The sequence below is a fragment of the Carcharodon carcharias genome, chromosome 5, assembly GCF_017639515.1.
Source record: "Carcharodon carcharias isolate sCarCar2 chromosome 5, sCarCar2.pri, whole genome shotgun sequence".
Classification (NCBI taxonomy): domain Eukaryota; kingdom Metazoa; phylum Chordata; class Chondrichthyes; order Lamniformes; family Lamnidae; genus Carcharodon; species Carcharodon carcharias.
The window spans coordinates 201696798-201718780 of NC_054471.1; the positions used below are offsets into that span (position 1 = coordinate 201696798).

Below are 21983 nucleotides of genomic sequence, written 5' to 3' on the forward strand. Positions count from 1 at the left end.
GGTGATCAACCATTGTCAATTGTCATCAAAACCCATTTGGTTCACTAATATCATTTAGGGCAGGAAAGCTGCTATCCTTACCTGGTCTGGCCTACATGAGAATCCAGACCCTCAACGATGGGGTTGACTCTTAACTGCCCTCTGAAATGGCCTGGCAAGCCCTCAGCTGTACCAAATTGCTACAGAAAAGTCAAGTAGTAATAAAACTGGACAGATCACCCTGTATCGACCTAGGCACCAGAAATGACAGCAGCAGACCCAGCCCTGTCAATCCTGCAAAGTCCTCTTTTTTAACATCTGGGGGCTTGTGTCAAAATTGAGAGAGCTGTCCCACAGAATAGTCAAGCAACAGCCTGACAGTCATACTCAGAATCATACCACCATCACCACCCCTGGGTATGTCTGTTCCACCGACAGGCCATACCCAAAGGTGGCAGCACAGTGCTCAGGAAGCAGTTGCCCTAGGAGCCCGCGACATTGACTTGGGATCGCAAGAAGTCTCAGGGCATCAGGACAAACATGAGCAAGAAAACCTCCTGATTACACCTACCAGGAACCAGCTGAAGAATCAATAGTTCATGTTGAACACCACTTGGAAGAAGCATTGAAGGTGGCAAGAGCACAATGCACTCTGAGTTGACTGGCTTCAATGTCCATCACCAAGAGTGGCTTGGTCGCACCACTACTGACCAAACCTTAAAGGACACAGATGTTAGACGGAGTCTGTGGCAGGTGGTGAAGGAACCAAAGAGGAAAAAGCCTATTTGACCTTGTCCTCAATCTACCTGTTGCAGATGCACATGTCCATGACAGTATTGGCAGGAGTGAACACCACACAGTCCTTGTGGATGCCAAGTCCAGTCTTCACATTGAGGATACCCAGCAACTTGTTATGTGGCACTACCACAGTGCTAAATGGGCTCAATTTCTAACAGGACAAGGGGAGCAGTTGCATGCAACACCACCACTTGCAAGTTCCCTCCATACATCATCCTGACTTGGAACTATGTTGCTGTTCCTTCACTGCTGCTGGGTCAAAATGCTGGAACTTCCTCCCCAATAGCATTGTGGTTGTACCTACACAACATGGACTATAGCAGTTCAAGAAGTTGGCGCACTACCACTTCACCAAGGGCAATAAATGTTGAACTAGCCAGCAACACTCACATCTAAGAAAAAAATTAATATGGCAAGCAACCAGAAGCTTAGGACTACACGTTCAGATTGCATGGAGGTGATCAACAAAGCATGCAGCCAATCTATATTTGGTCTCCCCAGTGTATAAGAGACCGTGGGCAGAGAACATTGTATATTAAATTTAAGTACAAGCAAATTGCTATTTCATCTAGAATGTGTATTTGGGGTCCTGGATGGTGGGAAGTGATGAAAGGACACGTGTTACATCGCCTGTACATGGAAGGGTAGCAACTTTTGGGAGAGGAGTGATAGAAGCATGGACCAGGAAGTCATGGGGGAAGAAGTTCCTCTGATATGCTGAAAGGGAAAGAGGCGAGGGAAAAGGAAGATGTATTTAGTGTTAGCTGAAAATGATCCACTGAATGAAGAAACTGGGCAGGTGGAGAGAAAAAAAGGGGAACCCCATCATGTTTCTAGGAGGGAGGGAAACATGGCATCATCAGAACAAATGTGATAAGGGATAGAAAAATTGGGAGAATGAAAAAGAGTCCACCACAGGAAGCGAGGTGAGAGGAAGAGTAGTCAAGTTGGATGTGGAAGTTAATCCTTGGTAGAAGTGGTGCCATTGCACATCAACTTGATCATCAATGTACTGAACTTCACTCTGGATTGTTCCATCTGTTAACGTTAATTTTAAAAGATCTCAAATCTAAGATATCAGATTAATAGTATAGATAGGCAAAGTTACAAAATGAAGCCTGGAGTGATGTTAAAAAAAAAGTGGGTTTAAAACAAATTTGAACAGCATTTGATGCAACATGCAAACAGAAACACTGCAAAGATGCAAAGTCTCCTTTATTAAACAGACTGGACATAAATAGACCCCAAAATAAATATGCATTTGACCTAGTTTGAAATATTACAGCTCTGCTACTTATGCTGAAGACAGTTATATTCCCCATGGTGAGGGAGTTATATTTACCAGATTAATATTTTCAGCAAACAAGGCCAGGTTCTGTATCAAGCAAATAATGGACGCTGCAGGTAAATTTGCAGGGAGTAAAATTCAAATTATTGCATTAAGACAAATTAGTATGCCTCACTGGCTAATTAACTATTTCACATGTTCCAGTGTGAAGTGCACTTCTGTCCCAAAAATATCCTGCAGCAAGGATAAGTTCTGTTGTGGTGCCTTTTAACAGGCATCAGAAAATATTCTTACTGTACTATTCTATAACTTAATCACAATTAAACTATAATACTGCTAGTTTTGGTTTAAAGAGAGAAAACATCAAAAATTCTTGACCTCATTTTTTCATTCACCATTACACATCTCTGATAGCAATCCTGAAATGAATTATTGTTCTATTCCTAACTGAGAAAATGGCTACATGCAGAATGGAGGTGATTTAAAAAGGATTTGCATTTAAGGAATCAACTTTCATTTTATCCTTGCCCACCTCACTTTTCAAGTGATCTCAGTTGCATCAGAATACCAAGAGCAAATGATTCTCATCACCTTCGCTGGAAAAAACAACCCCAACATTCAACTATGATTAACTATAGAGCACACCAAAGCTTCACTGTTTAAACAAACCAGATTATGAAAACCTAAATTATGCTATACTACAGATAAACAGTTCAACTGACAAGTGATTGGAGTAAACCAGTCTGCATGGTTAGATTGCTTTGCTAAGCATGCAAACTTGAGTTAGAATCTCAGCCTTCATTTCGGCTTCATTGTGAATGTCTGGGTTGTATCAGTTAACCCAGTTGGTAGTTTGACAATAGGTGAAGTATTTGACCAATGGAACAAAACAGCAAATTGCACTTCAACACCACCAGAATTAGTTGGTCAGAAGCAGAAAGGTTTGAAGATGGCCACTCATCCTCCAGAATTCACAGTCTACAGCTTGAAAATAACAGGTAAGCCTTACAAAACATGCACATTGGTCCTTTAGTGCCACAACAAGCTTGAAATTGAATTGTTTTTGCAGGTATTCTATTCAGGGTGTAAATGAGCATAATTAAGTTGTACATACTTGTAAAGTAAATGGGCAAATTTCCAAGCAGGTTGGAAGAAATAAATATACAAAAAGGATAACTTCAGTCAAATGGGATGTAACAAAACAAACAGCCAAAAAAGGTATCATCGCAATGGCAATTGATGCAGAAAACAACAGACTTCTAATATTCATATCCAGAGTGGACAGCTTCATTTTCCACCCACCCTCCTTGTACCTGAATAGTCCAAACATTTACATCTACTTGTACTTGAAATCTTTCGTTAATACAGCTGTATCTTCCTTAACTCCTTTTCAATATTTAAAAGAAGGCAATCACTCCAATGACATCATACACACTCATCCACTTTCTTGGGTACACACACTTAGTTCCTAACATCCACACTGGCAAACCCATCATGCCGTCTGCCAGTATAATGTCATTGGTTTTCAATTTGTTCAAATTTGAAGTTATGACAGAATAAATAGAAAATAGCATTGACTTTGGGAAGGAATATTGCAGATTTAACACATATTGCTATTATAGTATAATATTGCAGTTCGGTTTACAACCTAAGCATAAAATCAAAGCACTTGAACTATTGCTACCAAGTTGCTTCACATCAAAACAACAGCTAGGATATTGAAGCAGCTATGATGCACATTAACCTGAAGTGGATCCAAGGGGCATTATACTGGCAGTACTAGCAGATCCTATTCTTTCAGGTTTTCTTGTTTTCACATGCTCTGCATATTAATTTCACATATTCTACTCACTGCACATTGTCACATACATATAGAATACATTACATCTACTGGTAAATGTTGAGTGATATCAATAAACAAATCGATATACTAATTAAAAAGGGTAGTTTAAATGCAGTCTATATACAGCACCCAAAGGGACTATTGTCCAAGTTTAGAAGTTACATTGCTATGATTTCTTGAAGGTTTGTTCCTTCACCTTAGTCCTCATTAAATGGGAGAGTCAAGATAGCATCTTACATGAAAAATCTGCAACTGAATGGGGCATGATTAAATAATCCTTATTTTTAATTAGCATTTAAATTTAAAAATATTTGCATTGGGTGTGCAGAAATAGAAAGGACAGTTTAAAAAGTATCAATTTACAGACACACCATTATGGTGCACCCTATCGTTCGTTTCACTAGAACATTAAACCTTTGTTTAAAACTCTACAAATTTAACTGATATGATGCTTTCCCTTATTTGAAAATGGAAACAGACCATAGATATTGCAGGGATAATAGCAAACCTTTGCAGGGATTTTTAAAGCCTTTAGTTGATGGCAGAACATAAGGTCTGCAGCAAGATTCTCTCTTAGAGAAATATGTCAATTATTTGAATTGTTTTGATGAAGATTTTAAAATTATTTGCAATAGCAATAATGCACTGCAACTATATGTAAGCTCAAATCTTCACAATGATATACCAGCTCTTCTGCACCTTCCATGAGGATAATAGGAAATACATTGCCTATTTGGGTCACATTCAGGCAAATTTCAGCAGCTACATTTTAACATGCAGCCGTCAAGATTCACAGGTTGTTGAAGTGTGCAGTATTATTTGCTAGCACCAGACATCATCTCACATGCTGCAACACCATAGAGCAGAAATGGGACATACAAACTTCAATTTCTTGGAGCTACAGGCTGAAAATGAGAAGTGTGCCCAGAAGTGAATTAAATCATCCCTGACATCACAATATACTGCAATATGTAACTTTGTGCAGTTAAAATACAAAACCATGTGAAATGACAAGGAAGGTCTTGCCCACTACTGGAAACAATTAAGCATAACAGCTATTTGCTTTGTTACAAAAGGTTCGAATACAAATCTGCAGTATTTTCAACAATAAAAAAAATTATATGGCCTGATTTCTTCATGTTCTTCATTTTGTAGAAATGTTTTAACAATCTATTTAAATATTCACATTGTAGTAAACTTCATTTAGGAACACATCTGCATAAGAAAGAAGTCTGAAGGCTGACAGGATGTGCAAATATTTCAGTTTCAAGACGAATCATGATCCATACTGCAGCCAAGGGCCTCAATATCATGACTAATATCAGAAATCATTCTGTCCCATTCATCACCTTCAGAAGGCACCGACTGATCATCTGAGCCTGCAGTTGCTCCATTACCGTTCGTAGTTGAATTGGATGCATTACTCAAAGTCCTTCTATATCGGCCAAAACTGTCTGTTATAATGCCCCTTCCATCCTTGACACCAATAGTTTCTAGAAAATTTTCAAAATGTAAGCTGTCTTTTTCTGGAATGAAAGGTCGGAGCCCTAGAAGACAAAACAGCATGACTATTTAACCGCAAAAACAGGTGAAAAACTCAACAGAAATAAAAAACATCGGGTATACAAAAGTATTTTACAACCCACTTCATTGTTGTTCAAAGTTACTCAAAATATACTACAAAAATACCAGTTTGGATTTATTCAAACTTTAGTGTTGACATCTTAAAAATGTACACATTGGACTTAGTTAAATTTGGTGGAATGTGCAGTAAAAATCAAATCAGTAATTAGACTTCCACCCAAAGCCACTTGCCATCTACTCCAAGACCATACAAAACAAATCACTATGATGCAGTAGACGAACTCTGGCTTCCACTTGATGCTTGCCAACAGCAACTGAGACAACCTATGGAAGTCAACTGGTAACTGCATAATATTCACAATTTCCCATCACGATTACCTCATGACAGAATTCTAAAACTTCTACTTAAAAATGGTTTCAAAACGAACAAAAGAGTATCCTTATCCAATCAGTAAATAAATTATAGTAGTTCATAAACGAGAATCTTAAAGTTCAATAACACAACATTGGGGGCGGTTGGGGGGGGGGGTGGTAAATGCCAGGGGCATAAAGCTGGAATATGATACTACCTCAAGCCAATTCTGACCTTATAAAACAGTGAAGGTCATTGACGAAGCAGATAGAGATGGTTGGCCCTGAGGAACTGCTGCAGTGATGTCCTGGGATTGAGATGATTGACCTCCAACAACCACAACCATCTTCCTTTGTATTAGGCATGACTCCAGCCAGTGGAGCGTTTTGCCCCTTATTCCCATTGACTCCAGTTTTGCTAGGGCTCCTTGATGTCACACTTGGCCAAATGTTGTCTTGAGGTCAAAGGCAATAACTCTCACCTGACTTCAGGGGTTCAGCTCTTTTGTCCCTGTTTGGGCCAAAGCTATGATGAGATCAGGAGCTCAGTGGCCCTGGCAGAACGCAAACTGAGCAGGTTATTGCTGAGCCCGTGCTGCTTGATAGCACTGCCTTCCCATCACTTTGCTGATGAACGAGAGTAGACTGATTGGGTGGCTAATTGGTCGGGTTGGATTTGTCCTCCATTTGGTGGACACAAAAGGAAAATTAAAGTAGCACTGGGCCACTGAAGGATAAGGGAGATAAACTCACAGGTAATGGAAAAAATACTGAATAGTTACTTTGCCTCATTTTTAGTAAAGATAATGAAATGCAAACTTCACTGAAGCATGAACTTCTAACAATTAACAGTTGGGATACAAAGGGGGAAAGTAATTAACTAACAAAAAAACTAAAAGAGGCTAAGTCCCCAGGTCCAGATGATACCATGCAAGCATACCCAAGGAAACTAGGTAGGAGAGAGCAGAGGTACTAGTTTATATATTTAAAAGAAAGGTTCCATAGAACAAAGTGTAGTGCCTTAGGACGGACAGTTAATGTTATAGAGGAATGGATCTACAAATCAGAAAAGTGTACGAGTCATCCTGAATTCCAAGAGGCTAGGTCATGCTTAACTAACCTGACAGGATTCTTTGAAGTAGTAACACAAAGAACAGATAAGGGTAATGCAGTAGATTGTGCTACTTGGATCTTCATAAAAACTTCGAAAAAGGTATCACAAGCAGGCTCCAAATAAAAGTTTGGGTACGTGGACACATAAGAACTAGGAGCAGGAGAAGGCAATTCGGCCCCTCGAGCCTGCCCTGCCATTCAATACGATCATGGCTGATCTCAGTTTGGCCTCAACTCCAATTTCCCGCCCTCTCCCCATGACCTTTCAACCCATTAGTAATTAAAAATCTGTCTATCTCCTCAAATTTATTCAGTGTCCCAGCAACCACTGCACTCTGAGGTAGTGAATTCCACAGATTCACCACCCTTTGAGAAAAGTAATTCCTCCTCATCTCTGGTTTAAATCTACCACCCCTTAGCCTAAAACTCTGGCCTCTTATTCTAGAATGCTCCAGGAGGGGAAACATCCGCTCCACGTCTACTTTGTCTATCCCCTTCAGCATCTTATATACCTCAGGATCTCCTCTCATCCTTCTAAACTTTAGTAAGAAAAGACCTAAACTGCTCAATCTCTCCTCATAAGACAAGCCCCACATCTCTGGAATCAATCTAGTGAACCTCCTCTGAACCACCTACAGTGCAGCCACATCCTTCCTCAAGTAAGGGGTCCAAAACTGTGCACAGTACTCCAGGTGCGGTCTCACCAATGCCTTGTACAGTTGCAACAACACTTCCCTATTTTTATATTCTATTCCTTTAGCAATAAATACCAAAATTCCATTTGCCTTCCTTACTACCTGCTGTACCTGCATACTAGCTTTCAGCGATTCATGCACAAGGACACCCTAGTCTCTCTGCACTGAAGCATTTTGAAGTTTCTCTCCATTTAAATAATAAGTCACCTTTTTATTCTTCTGGCCAAAATGGATAACCTTTCACTTATCCACGTTAAACTCCAGCTGCCAAATTTTGGCCCATTCACCTAACCTGTCCATATCCATTTGTAAATTTCTTATTTCTTCAATGCAACTTATTTTCCCACCTGTTTTGATGTCATCTGCAAATTTATCTATAGTACCTTCTATCCCTGAATCCAAGTCATTAATATAGATTGTAAATAGTTGGGGCCCAAGGACCGAACCCTGTGGCACCCCACTAGTTGCAGCTTGCCATGCAGAAAAAGACCCATTTATCCCAACTCTCTGCTTTCTGTTGGTTAGCCAATCCTCTATCCAAGCTAATATATTACCCCTAACTCTGTGTGATCTTATCTTGTGTATTAATCTTTTGTGCAGCACCTTATCAAAGGCCTTCTGGAAGTCCAGATATCTTACATCTACAGGATCCCCATTATCCACTTTGCTTGTCACATCTTCAAAGAACTCTAGCAAATTAGTCAAAAATGATTTATTCTTCATAAAACCTTGCTGACTCTGATGGGTTGCATTTTGATTTTCCAAATGCTCCATTACAATTTCTTTAACAATGGATTCCAACAATTTCCCAACGACTGACATTAAACTAACTGGTCTGTAGTTTCCTACTTTCTGTCTCCCCCCCATTTTTGAATAAGGGTGTTACATTAGCATTTTTCCAATCCACTGGAACCTTTCCGGAATCCAGGGAATTTTGGAATATTATAGCCAATGCATCCACTATTTCTATTGCCACTTCCTTTAAGACCCTGGGATGTAGGCCATTAGGTCCTGGGGACTTGTCATCCTTTAATCCCAATACTTTACTCAGTACTTTCTCTCTAGTGATGGTGATTGTTCTAAATTCTTCCTTCTCTATACCCTCTGCACTACCTGTTACTTTTGGGGTGGTACTAGTGTCCTCCACTGTGAAAACTGAAGCAAAATATTGATTAAGTGTCATTGCCATTTCCGCGCTCCCCACTATTAACTCCCCAGTCTCATCCTCCAAGGGACCAACATTCACTTTAGCTACTCTCTCTCCTTTTATATACTTGCAGAAGCTTTTGCTATCAGTTTTTACATTTTACGCTAGTTTTCTTTCATAATTTACCTTTTCGCTTTTAATTATTTTTTTAGTAACCCTTTGTTGATCTTTAAAAGTTTCCCAACCTTCCAGCCTGCCACTGACCTTTGCAATTTGGTGTGCCTTAGTTTTTTGCCTTTATGTTATCTTTAACTTCCTTGCTTAACCATGGATGCTATTTCCCCCTCTTACCATCTTTTTTCCTCTTTGGAATATATTTTACTTGGGAGGAATTGAATATCTCCTTAAATAACTGCCACTGTTCATCAACTGTTCTACCTTGTAGTCTTCCTTCCCAGTCCACTAGGGCCAAATCTGCCCTCATGCCTATGTAGTTACCTTTGTTTAACTCCAGAACACTAGTGTGGGACTCATGTTTCTTGCTCTCAAACTGAACTTGAAATTCTAGCATGCTATGATCATTCTTCCCTAGAGGATCCTTTACTCTGAGATCATTAATTAATCCCATCTCGTTACACAAAACCAGTTCCAGAATAGCCTGCTCCCTGGTTGGTTCCACAACATATTGCTCCAAAAAACACAATCTCTAATACACTCTATGAACTCTCCCTCGAGGCTACCTTTGTCAATTTGATTAGTCCAGTCTATATGCATATTAAAATCACCCATGATTATTGCCGTGCCTTTCTTACATGCTCCCATTATTTTCTGGTTTATATTGTGCCCTACTGCTAAACTACTGTTTGAGGACCTATAGATTACTCCCACCAGGGGCTTCTTGCCCTTGCTATTTCTTATTTCTACCCAGACTGACTCTACATCTTGCTCTCCAGTGCTTATATCATTCCTCACTATAGCACTGATCTCTTTATTTACTAACAAAGCTACACCACCTCTTTCTCTTTCCTGCCTATCCTTCTGAAACACTGAGTACCCTTGGATATTCAACTCCCAAACCTGTTCTCCCTGTAACCACGTCTCAGTAATAGCGACCAAATCATATCTATTTATCTCTTTTTGCACTGTTAACTCATTAATTTTATTCCGAATGCTACGTGCTTTCAGATACAAAGCCTGAAGCAGGGGACAAATAGCCGAAGATAGCAAATGGGCTACAAAGGAAAAAGTATAGGTAAAGGGTAGTTATCCAGATTGGAAGGTCAAAACCAGTGGCCCACAAGGATCAGCATGGGGACCGCTTAATCAAAATTTATATTGAATATTTCAACATCAGAATAAGTAACTCAATGCCAGAATTTACAGATGACACCAAATTGGGTGCTTAGTAATTTGAGGAAGAATGAAACAAGTCAACATTAGAAAACTAGAGTCCCGCAGAAGTCTGTGCTGAGGCCTCAACTTTTTACGATTTACATCAATGACTTAGGTGAGGGGAGTGAAGACATGGTAGCTAAATTTGCAGATGACACAAAAAATAGGTAGGAAAGTATGTTATGAAGAGGACATGAGGATGTTGCAGATGGATATAGGTAGGTTGAGTGAATGGGCAAAGATCTGGCAAATGGAGTTTAATATGGGAAAATGTGAAGTTGTTCACTTTGGCAGGTAGAAGAAGAAAGCAGAGTATTATTTAAATGGAAAATGGCTGCATAATTCTGAGGTGCAGAGGGACCTAGGTGTTCTAGTACGAGAGTCACAAAAAGTTAGTATGCAGATACAGCAAGTAATTAAGGCGGCTAATGGAATGCTATCCTTTATTACAAGAGGGATTGAACGTAAAAGTAAGGAGGTTATGCTTCAGTTATACAGGACATTGGTGAGACTGCACTTTGAATACTGTGTGCAGTTTTGGTCTCCTTATTTAAGGATGTAAATGAATTGGAGGCGGTTCAAAGGAGATTTACTAGATTGGTCCCAGGAATGAGTGGGTTGTCTTATGAGGACAGGTTGGACAGACTGGGCTTGTTTCCATTGGAGTTTAGAAGAGTGAAGGGTGATTTGATTGAAGTATACAAGATCCTGAACGGCCTTGACAAGGTAGACGTCAAAATGATGTTTCCTCTTGGGGGTGAGTCCAGAACCAGGGGGCACGGTTTTAAAATTAGGAATCACCAGTTTAGGTACGAGATGAGGAGAATTTTTATCTCTGAGGGTTGTGTGACTTTGCAACACTGCCTCAGAAGGTGGTAGAGGCGGGATCATTGAATATTTTTAAGGCAGAGGTAGATAGATTCTCATCAGGCGAGGGAATCAACGGTTGGCGGGTTAGATGGCAAAGTGGAAATCAAAACACAATCAGATCAGCCATGACCTTACTGAATGGCGGAGCAGGCTTGAGGGGCCGAATGGTCTACTCTTATTCCTAATATTATTTTATGTTGCCCACTAAACAGTTAAGTGGCAAATGAACTTGAACATAGAAAAACAAGACATGATGCACATTGGTGCCAGAATTCCATAATTTTTGGAATGAAAAGCTATTAAAAGATGTGGGGATAAAGTAGAGAAAACATATTTCCTTAGAAAGAGATGCAGAATACGGGAAATTTGAATAGTAAATGAAATGCAGTGCAAATCTAGCCTCTTGTTTTAAGGCTTGTTCAGTGGTTGGGGAAGCCTATTTCAGCTAGTGAGAGCAATGTCCTTGGTTCCAGTGTGCTACGTCTACTTCATTTATTTGCAATGCTGTAGGGCTGAAACATATACTTTGGTTTATCATATTTGAGCAAGTTCTGTAGAGTGAGGTCAATAAGAGTTAAATCAGAAACCAGCCATTCACACAGAGCTGGAACTCACTTTCCCAAAGGGCAGTGGATGCTGTGTCAACTGACATTTTCAAGATCGAGATTGATAGATATCTGTTGAGCAAGAGTATTTAGGGAAATAGATTAATGGTGGGTAAGTGAACTTGAGGCAAAGATCAGCCATGCCCAAAGTGAATGGTAAAACAGGCTCAAGGGGTTGAATGATCTTCTCCTGTTACGTTGTTAGGCAGATTAGAACTAAATTATTTATTTTTACTCAAAACAAATTAAGATAAATCAATGTAAAACCATAAAAATTTGCTAACCAACCATTTAATGTTGAACCTATAACCTACCGAGCAAAAGAAACTTTCTACCATCACCATACAACTGTCGAAGACTGATGCAAAATTCATGAATTGAGGCACCATTTCGATATTCATGGAGAAGCATAGCAAACTTCTGGATTTCTTCAGACGTCAACTTTGTTCTCAGCTGCAAAACAGAATTCACAATTAATTACACTATGAGATTGTGACCAGAAACTATAAATTAAGTACCTACACAATCGCTCTCTAGTATAATTAGTATAATTACCCTCCAGTATGTTCAATCAAATTTCTCCACAGACAACTGGATGACCACAACAATACAGTAAATCTATTACATTAAAATACATGCCCATAAGCAAATAAAAATGTTTTAAATTTTTTGAATTGATTTAACCAATTGGAGGGGAACCTGAGCAGGGAGACAGAGGCGGAAACAAGGATAGAAACGAAAGAGAAAAGAAAGAGCAAAAGTGGAAGGCAAAAAAAACCAAGGGTGAAAAACAAATCGGGTCATAGTGCAAAATAAAGCTAAGATGACTAACAAGGTTAAAAAGACAAGTCTAAAGGCATTGTCGCCTTTCGCAGAGCATTTGTAGTAAAGTAATGAATTAACAGCACAAATAGATATAAACGGTTATGATATAGCTGTAATTATGGAGACATGGCTGCTGGGTGACCACGGATGGGAACTGAATATCCAGGGGTAGTCAATATTTAGGAAGGGCAGGCAAATAGGGAAAGGAGGAGGGGTAGCACTGTTAGTTAAGGGGGAAATCGATGCAAAAGTGAGGAAGCATATTGGCTCGGAAAATCGTGATGTGGAATCTGTTTGGGTGGAGATAATATAAGGTGGAAAGCGTTGGCAGGGGTTATCTACAGGCCTCCAAACAGTAATGGAAACGTAAGGGAAGGCATTAAACAGGAAATTAGAGACACATGCAATAAGGATACAACTGTAATCATGGGTGACTTTAATCTACAGAGATCAGACAAACCAAACTAGCAATAATACTGTAGAGAAGGATTTTCTGGAATGTACACAGGATGGTCTTTTAGACCAAAACATTGAAGAACCAACTAGAGAGCAGGCAATCCTATGCTGTGTACTGTGTAATGACAATTCATTAACAATCTTATTGTGCGGGGTCCCTTGGGGAAGAGCGACCATAAAATAATAGAATTGTTCATTAAGATGAAGTGTGAAGAAGTTGAACCCGAAACTAGGGTCCTGAATCTAAATAAAGGGAACTACGAGGGTATGAGGTGCATGTTGGCAATGATGGATTAGGGAACCTTACTAAAAGGGCTGACGGCAGATAGGTAATGGCTAATATTTACAGAATGTATGCATGAATTACAACAATTATTCATTCCTGTCTGGCACAAAAATGAATCAGGAGACCATTGAAACCATTGATTAAAAAAGAAATTAGGGATAGTATTAGATCCAAAAGAAGAGACATATAAAATTGCCAGAAAAAGCAGCAAGCCTGAGGATTGGGAGCAGTTTAGAATTCAGCAAAAGTGGACAAAAAGATTAAGAAGGGGAAAACGGAGTATGAGAGTAAACTTGCAAGGAACGTAAAAACTGTCTGTAAAAATGTCTATAAATATGTGAAGAGAAAAAGATTAGCAAAGAAATGTAGGTCCTTTAGTCAGAAACGACAGATATTATAATGGGGAACAAAGAAACTGCAGAAGAATTGAACACACATTTTGATACATCTTCACCATAGAGGACACAAATAATTTCCCAGAAATATTAGGGAACCCAGGGTCAAGTGAGAGGGAGGAATCGAAGAAAATCAGTATTAGTGAAAAAAATGCTAGAGAAATTAAAGGCTGAAAATTCCCCAGGGCTTGATAATCTACATCCCAGAGTACCAAAGGAAATGGCCCTGGAAATATTGGATGCATTGATGGTCATCTTCCAAAATTTTATTGACTCTGGAGCAGTTCCTACAGATTGGAGGGTGGCAAATGTAACCCCACTATTTAAAAAAAGAGGGAGAGGAAGAACAGAATTACAGACCAGTTAGCCTAACATCAGTAGTGGGGAAAATGCTAGAGTGTGTTATAAAAGACATGGTAACAGAACACTTGGAAAGCATTAATGGGATTAGACAAAGTCAGCATGGGTTTATGAAAGGGAAATCATGCTTAACTGATCTACTGGAGTTTTCTGAGGATGTAACTAGTAGAATAGATAAAGGAGAACCAGTGGATGTGATGTATTTGGATTTCAAGAAAGCTTTCGATAAGGTCCCACATAACAGGCTAGTAGCAAAATTAAAGCACATAGGATCAGGGGTAATATACTGGCATAGATTGAGAATTGGTTGACAGACTGGAAACAGTGGGAATAAATGGGTCTTTTTCTGGATGGCTGGTGGTGACTAATGGTGTATCGCAGGGACCAGTGCTTGGGCCCCAGCTATTCACGATTATATATAAATGACGTGGATGAGGAAACCAAATGCAATATTTCCAAGTTTACTGATGACAAAATTGGGCGGGATTGTGAGCTGTGAGGATGCAAGAAGGCTTCAGTGTGATTTAGACAAATTGTGTGGCAAACACATGGCAGATGCAGTATAGATAAATGTGAAGGTATACACTTCGGTGTGAAAAACAGAGGCAGAGTATTATTTGAATGTGATATATTGGGAAATGTAGATGCACAAAGGGATCTGGGAGTCCTTGTACATTAGTCAATGAAAGTAAACAGGCAGGTGCAGCAAGCAATTAGGAAGGCAAATGGTACGCTGGCCTTCATTGCAAGAGGATTTGAGTTCAGAAGCAGGGATGTCTTACTGCAGTTATACAAGGCCTTGTTGGAGCCACACCTGGAATATTGCTTACAGTTTTGGTCTCCCTACCTAAGAAAGGAAATACTTGCCATAGAGGGAGTGCAGCGAAGCTTACTAGGCTGATACCGGGGATGGCAGGATTGTCGTATGAGAGATGGGTTCGACTGGGCCTGTATTCACTAGAGTTTAGAAGAATGAGAGGGGGTCTGATTGAAATGTATAAAATTCTAACAGGGATAGATTGGCTAGATGCAGGGAGGATGTTTTCCCTGGTTGGGGAATCTAGAACTAGGGGCACAGCATCAGGATACGGGGCAGGTCATTTAGGACTGAGATGAGGAAACATTTCTTCACTCAGAGGGTGGAATTCTCTACCACAGAAGACTGCGGTGGCCAGGTCGCTGAGTATATTCAAGAAAGAAATTGATAATTTTTTGGATATTAGGGGCATCAAAGGGTATGGAGAGAAAGCTAGAATATGGCGTTAAGATAGAGGGTCAGCCATGATCATACTGAATGGCAGAGCAGGCTTGAAGGGCCAAATTGCCTACTCCTGCTCCTAGTTTCTATTAATTGTTTCAACTTATTTTAGGTGGGTTTTTTAAACCCTTCTGAAACCTAAAGTGAGAGCCCAGTTTAATGTTACAAAACACAAGTGCAGTACGAAAAAAGCCTTTCAAGTTAATGAATACCAGTACTATGTATTGACCATTTGTTGCATTACCAAGTCATGAATTGTGCCTGATTTGTGCTGCATTTACACTGTAGCTATCAGATCGAGACTAGTAACTACAGAATTGGATCCAACCAGATGGTATCTAGGCTATACTGTTTATCTGAAATTGCAAAGTTCTTTGCATACATGGTAGTCCTCCATTGCCAGCCACTAGAATTTAAATAGTGAAGGCAACCTCCAAACATCTAAATTAACTCCACAAAGCTTTTTTTTTAAATGCTCAGGGAGATCAATGAAACATTGAACATGTTTTAAACTGGGTTTGACATCAGATTGAATACACTTCCACTGTGATGTCAAACCCACTACTAAAGTTGCAGTTCTTAGCATTTAAATCATTTGAAGTACCCACTGGGTAGAAAGAAACAACAGCTCAGAGTTCCTCCTTGATCTTATTGTAAGTAAAAACAAGTCACATTGATAATATTTAACAATGAACAATTGTAGTAAGAGGTGCATGCCGTTAGTGAAAAAAGAGAGCTTTTGTAGTTTCCTGGGTTAGTCTGGAAACAGTCTATCTTCTCATGCTGCAAAGAAAATTCACAGTTGCAGCCAAAATGATATAGTGCAGCTTGATCAGACTTTAAAAATTAGTTTGTAAAATGAAAAATGTAAAAATTGACAATATTTGAGAATCAATGAAGCAACACTATAAATATTAAATTTGTTATCTCAATGTGAATCAGAGACAATGTTAGAACATGTACAATATGTCAAAGACTTCTTGCCCCATTTATGAGTCGGTGGCTGTAATTAACAGATGCTACAATCAAATTTCAGAATTTCTGCTGGACTTGACTTGAATTCCAATTTCTCAGCATACCTATTAAACATTAAAGCCAGAGGGTGGAGTTATAACACACCTTTTAGATTTTGGACAATGTTCAAGGTATGATATTTAGTATGCAACAGGAAATACCTACAGAGTTTAAGCACTGAAGCATAATCATTCCAGACCTACAAGTCTATTATTCACAAAATATGCAATAAGCCTGCAGGATGCCTGACAAAAATTCAAAATTGAAGTATTTCAACCCCTTTAATGGCAAAACTAATTTTCATGTCTACTCTTATCTGTTTTGCATATCATTTTCACCAAGTGCAAAAAAAATCAGGTACAAGCTACTTGTAAAGGACGAGACAGTCAAATTCCCACAAAGTCAAGAACAGAAAAATGATAAACAAGTTTAACCTAAAGAAAAAGACTACGGTAAAAATGTATTCTTTTTTAAAAAAGGAGAAAGGGATTTATACTGTTCTCCATATCCAGGATTATTTGTACATTCATGAAAGTGAGTATGTCACAGCTCTGCTTTCTGCTGGACATATTACAGGATGGGCCCAGGAGTCTTTCAGCAATTCTGGTCACCTTAATGGCAGGCAACTGCACAAATCACTACCACACAAAACAATACTTCAGTAAGAATCAGCATAACTATTTTCATTTTATCATCATAAAGCAGAAACGTGTGATTTGATACCATGTACAACAACTTACTGTCATCATGTAATCCTGAAGCAGTTCAGCTGCAGAAGTACTGAGTTCACTGTCACTAACATTTTTGATTTGAGGTGATGGTAGAGTTGAAGATGGTGAATTTCCCCCAGTATCTGAACCATGAAAAGACCTGAGTGAACCAAAAAAAATTGTATATTTAATTGGGCCACCCAATGGCCAAGACAAATTGACTTACAACCAAACCTGAAGCTATAAACAAAGATTCAGTTACATTGTAAAATGCATCTAGTTAAAAATTAGACATTTAAACTTTGGTAAGCATCTGTCTTCATTGGGTACAAGATTACATCAGATAAATGGCACAAAAACAAGCCATTTGGCGCAACCAGTTCATGCCAGTCTTTATGCTCCTCGAGCCTCCTCCAATCTTTCCTCATTTAAATTTACCGTTGTAATCATTTATGCCCTTCTCATGTTTGTCTAGCCCCCTTTAAATGCATCTATACTATTTGTTTCAACCACTCCCTTTGATAGCAAGTTCCATATTCTTACCACTCTTTGGGTAAAGTTCCTTCTGAATGCCCTATTGGGATTCCTTGGGTGACTATCTTAGATTGTTATGCCCTTTCCCACAAGAGGAAACATTTTCCACTACCAAAACCTTGCATAATTTTAAGGAGCTTTATTAGGTCACCCCTTAGCCTTCCTTTCACAAGAGAAAGAGACCAGCCTGTCAATCCTTTCCCACTATGTGCACCCAAGCTTTTCTGGCATCATCCTTGTAAATGCTCATTGTACACGTTCTAGTACTTCTATATCCTTTTTACAAAATGGCAACCAGAATGACACAATGGTGCAACCAAAGTTTGATACAGGTTTAGCATAACTTCTCTGCTTTTCAATTCTATCTCTCGAGAATTAAAGCCAAGTGCTTGGTTTGCTTTTTTTTTTAAAATGGCCTTGCTAACATGTGGCACAACATTTAGTGATGTATTTGTACTCAGAGATCCCTCTGATCCTCCACCCTCACCTAGATTTGCACCTTCCAAGTAATGTGACTTCCTTATTATTCCTACCAAAATATACCACTGCACATCACCTTTAGTTTGCCAATTACTTGCCCATTCTGCAAGTATTATTTGCCATCCTTCTTAGCATTGATTCTCTCTCCAATTTAATGTCATCCACAAATTTAACAATTATTTGATTCAAAAGTCCAAATTGTCCAAGTAAATCGTGAACAGCAGTGGTCTCAGCACTGATCCTTATGAATGCCATGAAGCTATTAATGCATATAATATTTTGGAAAATATTTCTTTTAAAATCGAGGTTTAGTCTGCAGGTGTCTTAATTGGATTAAAACCAGCTAGTCTGGGTGTTTTGATGTGTACTAGTTTTGATATGTAAGAGAGATAGCATGCATTTGCGTTTTTTGAATACAGCATTCAAGTGGGGTGAAAATGATGCCTTTCTAGCAGCTACCAAGCAATATGTTTATATTACTAATGAAGTTGGTACTATGAAAGGGTTTTGTTGTTAGAGAGGTTTAGTTCAGAGGTTGTTGATACAATGAGAATGGGGCTGGTAGGTATAGCTTCCGTAGTTTTTGGGTATGCAGAGCAGAGGCAATGTGAGATCAAAAGGCAGCTGCAGGCCTCCAACTGATTCCACAACAACCAAAATGAAAGAACTTCATTTTGAACTTGTAAGTTGCAAATGCTTTGCCTGGTGTTTGGTTAAGCCTATGGGTTGCTATTGCCTTAATGGAGCTTAGTTTGGGAATTTGTTAAAAGTTATGATAGTAATTTGTAGCCATGTGTATATATATTCTAACCTGTGGAAATTAATAACATGTTTCCTTTAGTTTAATGTAAAGCCTACAGAACTGGTGGTCTGATTCCTGCATTTAGAGTCGCATCTCAAACATAACACTTAAAATTATAGATTATGACGGTTTTTTAAAGTTTCCCTCTGAGATTTTTAAATAACTGTTTTACCAACTGCACTGGTTATAACAATGAGACACCATTTCCCACCAGCTGCCAATCTGAATAAGTACACTTTATTCGACTCCGCTTCATCTTGAAGGCAGCTAGGAATCAATTTTGCAACTTGTTCCCTGACTCCATATTCTCTGAACTTATTCATTAGTCAAGAGGTTTTTCTATGAAGGAAAACAATCCCAGATCAAACTATTGCATTGAAACAGGTTCTTTGAGGAGAATTTCATTCAAACATTTTATTAAAATGTCTATTAAGCCTCTTATTTTTATTAATTTTCTTATTACAAAAGAAAGGCCAAGAGTGAGGCCTGCATTTATTAATTGGTTTGTGAATTCCATCCAATCAGTTCAGCTACAATTGACAAATGTATTGCGACTTGCATAATACTTGGATACACTCCTTTTTGTTAAACACTTTCCCTAAGCCCATTTAGCTTAACTTGCAACAGGCTTGTAGCAAACTGATCTATAGGTATAAAACATCTGTGGTATCCTCTTGATACTGCTTACCCTCCTGCCCAATTCGAGCACAAACCTTTCTCTCTCCTTCACCCCTTTCCAATTTTCATGATGGCACTTCTGCAGAAGGAACATATTCCAGTTGCTGGAAATCTGAACTAAACTCATCTCTCCACAGCTATTGCCTGACCTCAGTATTTCCAGTGCTTTTTGTTTTTATTCTATGCTGCCACTGTTGGCCCCTTCTCCAATACCTGCCTCACAAATCTAATTCAACAATGGTACTGGCGTGCCCTGAGCAGTTTTAAAAAATATTTTTGCTGTTGGCATGGTTTGCATTTATTGCCCTTCAGGTGATGGAAGTTATGGGATTCCTTGAACCACGGCAGTTCACAATGCCAATTGCTGTTTGCAGGGAATTCCAGGATTCTGGTCCAGCCATCGTGTCAAAGTTCAGATGGTTTGCAACCTTGAGATGCTGGCATTCTCATGCATTTGCTTGCCCCAACACTGCTTGGTGGGGGAGATTACAGCAAGAGGTGCTTCACAAGTTGATGCAGTGCTGTAGAAAGAACGCACTGATAGTGTAAGGAGCGGATGGGCTCTCAATTAAGTGGACTGCTTTGTCCTGGATGCTGTTCAGCTTAAGTGTTGTTGGAACTGGACCCATCCAGACAAGTGAAAAATATTCTAACACACTCCTGATTTGCACCTTTTATGTAGAGGAGGGTCTTTGGGGAAAATCAGGCAGGTCCATTAGCTGCAGAATCCTAGCCTCTGATCTGTTCTAGTAGCTCTGCATTGATGTGGCTATTCTAACGTTTTCTGGTCAATAGTAATCTCAATGATGCTGATTGCAGGTGACTTGGTACTGAAAATTGTGGTTAGGCTTTATTGATTATCATTTGGCATTTGCATGGTGTGAATGTTATTTCCCACTTACATTTCCAAAATTGGATTGTTGTCTACGTCTTTCTGTATAAGGGCACAGGCTGCTTAATTATATGAGGAATTACCAATAGACCAGAGTACTATGCAGTCACCAATCATTCCTATTTCTGACCCTATGGCAAAGTGATCATTGATGAATCAGCTACAGATAGCTGGGCCTAGGACACTGCCTTGATACATGCAGCTATATCTTGGGGCATAAATGATCATTCTTCACACCATCTTCCTTTGTGCAAGGTATGACTCCAGCCACCTGAGAATCCACAATCTGCATTAATTTCAGTTTTACAAGAGATCCTTGCTGCCACATGCAGTTGGATGCTGCCTTGATGTCATTAGCAGTCACTCGCCTTAGGCCAAGGCTGTAATGGAATCTGAATGATATAATGATATGTCCTGGGAGATCTATCCTGGCATGGCCAGGGGAAAGAATCATCAAAACAGACTTTACTGCTGGTGGTGGATTTAAGCAACTCTGAAAACTGAGGAAAGCACCTGGAGTTGGTCATTTGACTTTACTACTTCGCAAAGTAGAGATACAGGAACCCACTGCGGGGTGGGGGGGGGGGGGGGGGGGGGGGGGGGGGGGGGGGGGGGGGGGGGGGGCGGTGTTGGTGGAGAGTAATTGTGGGCTGTTTGTTAAAAGGACTAATTCCATGGAGAGGTGCGATGGGTGATGATATACAGGAGAAATGTCACTTTCATTAGTTAAAGTATAAATTGGCTAAACACTATTTTCTTCTTGCAGGCGATTGCTTCTTGAGTCAGTTTTAAAAGATGAAACCTTGTCAGGTCATTCCTTCAGCTAATAACTGGCAGTTTGAGGGCCTTTTATCCCCCCCAAAAGAGATCAGTCCCTACAGAGATCTATAGAATTCTGTTGCTGCTGAAGACTAACGTGCCTAGTTTTAAACTGCCAGATTGGTCTTAATCTAGCCCATTTAACACAGTGGTGGTATATGACAATGAAGGGTGTCCTCAGTGTGAACACAAGCTTTGGTCCCCACAAGGACAGTTTGATGATCACTTCTATCAATGCTGTAATGGACAGAGGGATCAGTGCAAAATAAGGTGGTGAGGATTAGGTCAAAATAAGTTATTCTTTCTCACTGTTTCTTTCAGAACCTACCGCAAGCTCAGTCTAGCGGCTATGTTCTTTAGGATCCTGCCAGCTTGGTTAGTTGCGTTATCAAGCCACTTTTGGTTACAGGCACTGAGGTTCCCTCACCCAGATTCGGTTCTGTACTTTTGCTACCATCACTGCTTCCAGCAAGTCGTATTCAATGAGTAGTATTGGTTTATCAGGTGACATTTCCAGAAATTAAGTTGTTATCTGGTAATTTACTAGTTCCTAATTCCTACAGCTGCTCTAAGTGATTGAAAACTGCTACTTACTCACGGTGGAAACGCTCACAATATCAGGAATTCCTAGCTACAATATAGGTTGCTGGCTTAGACAAGCAGTAGTGAGAGGTAGGACTTGGCAGTGCACAGGTACCAGGAATAAATGAGTTCAGTTACATGGAGACTCTTAAGAAACTGGGATTGTTTCCCTTTGAACTGAGAAGATTAAGGGGAGATTTGATAGAGGTGACAAACTATTGCGATTG

The 21983-nt window shown here is 39.5% G+C and overlaps 1 protein-coding gene across 4 annotated transcripts in view; it reads right to left on the bottom strand.

The window, feature by feature from the left end:
* Nucleotides 1–1974: 1974 nt before the first annotated feature.
* The window catches only part of ccm2 (CCM2 scaffold protein), a 135128-nt gene continuing 115119 nt past the window's right edge, over nt 1975–21983 (bottom strand). For all 4 annotated transcript variants that reach the window (XM_041188431.1, XM_041188433.1, XM_041188432.1 and 1 more), the window contains exons 8-10: nt 17000–17129; nt 11980–12118; nt 1975–5455 (exon numbers count right to left, since the gene is read on the bottom strand). In XM_041188431.1, coding sequence (XP_041044365.1) covers nt 5175–5455; nt 11980–12118; nt 17000–17129 — 550 coding nt within the window. In that variant the 3' untranslated portion in view covers nt 1975–5174. The remainder of the gene's footprint in view (nt 5456–11979; nt 12119–16999; nt 17130–21983) is intronic.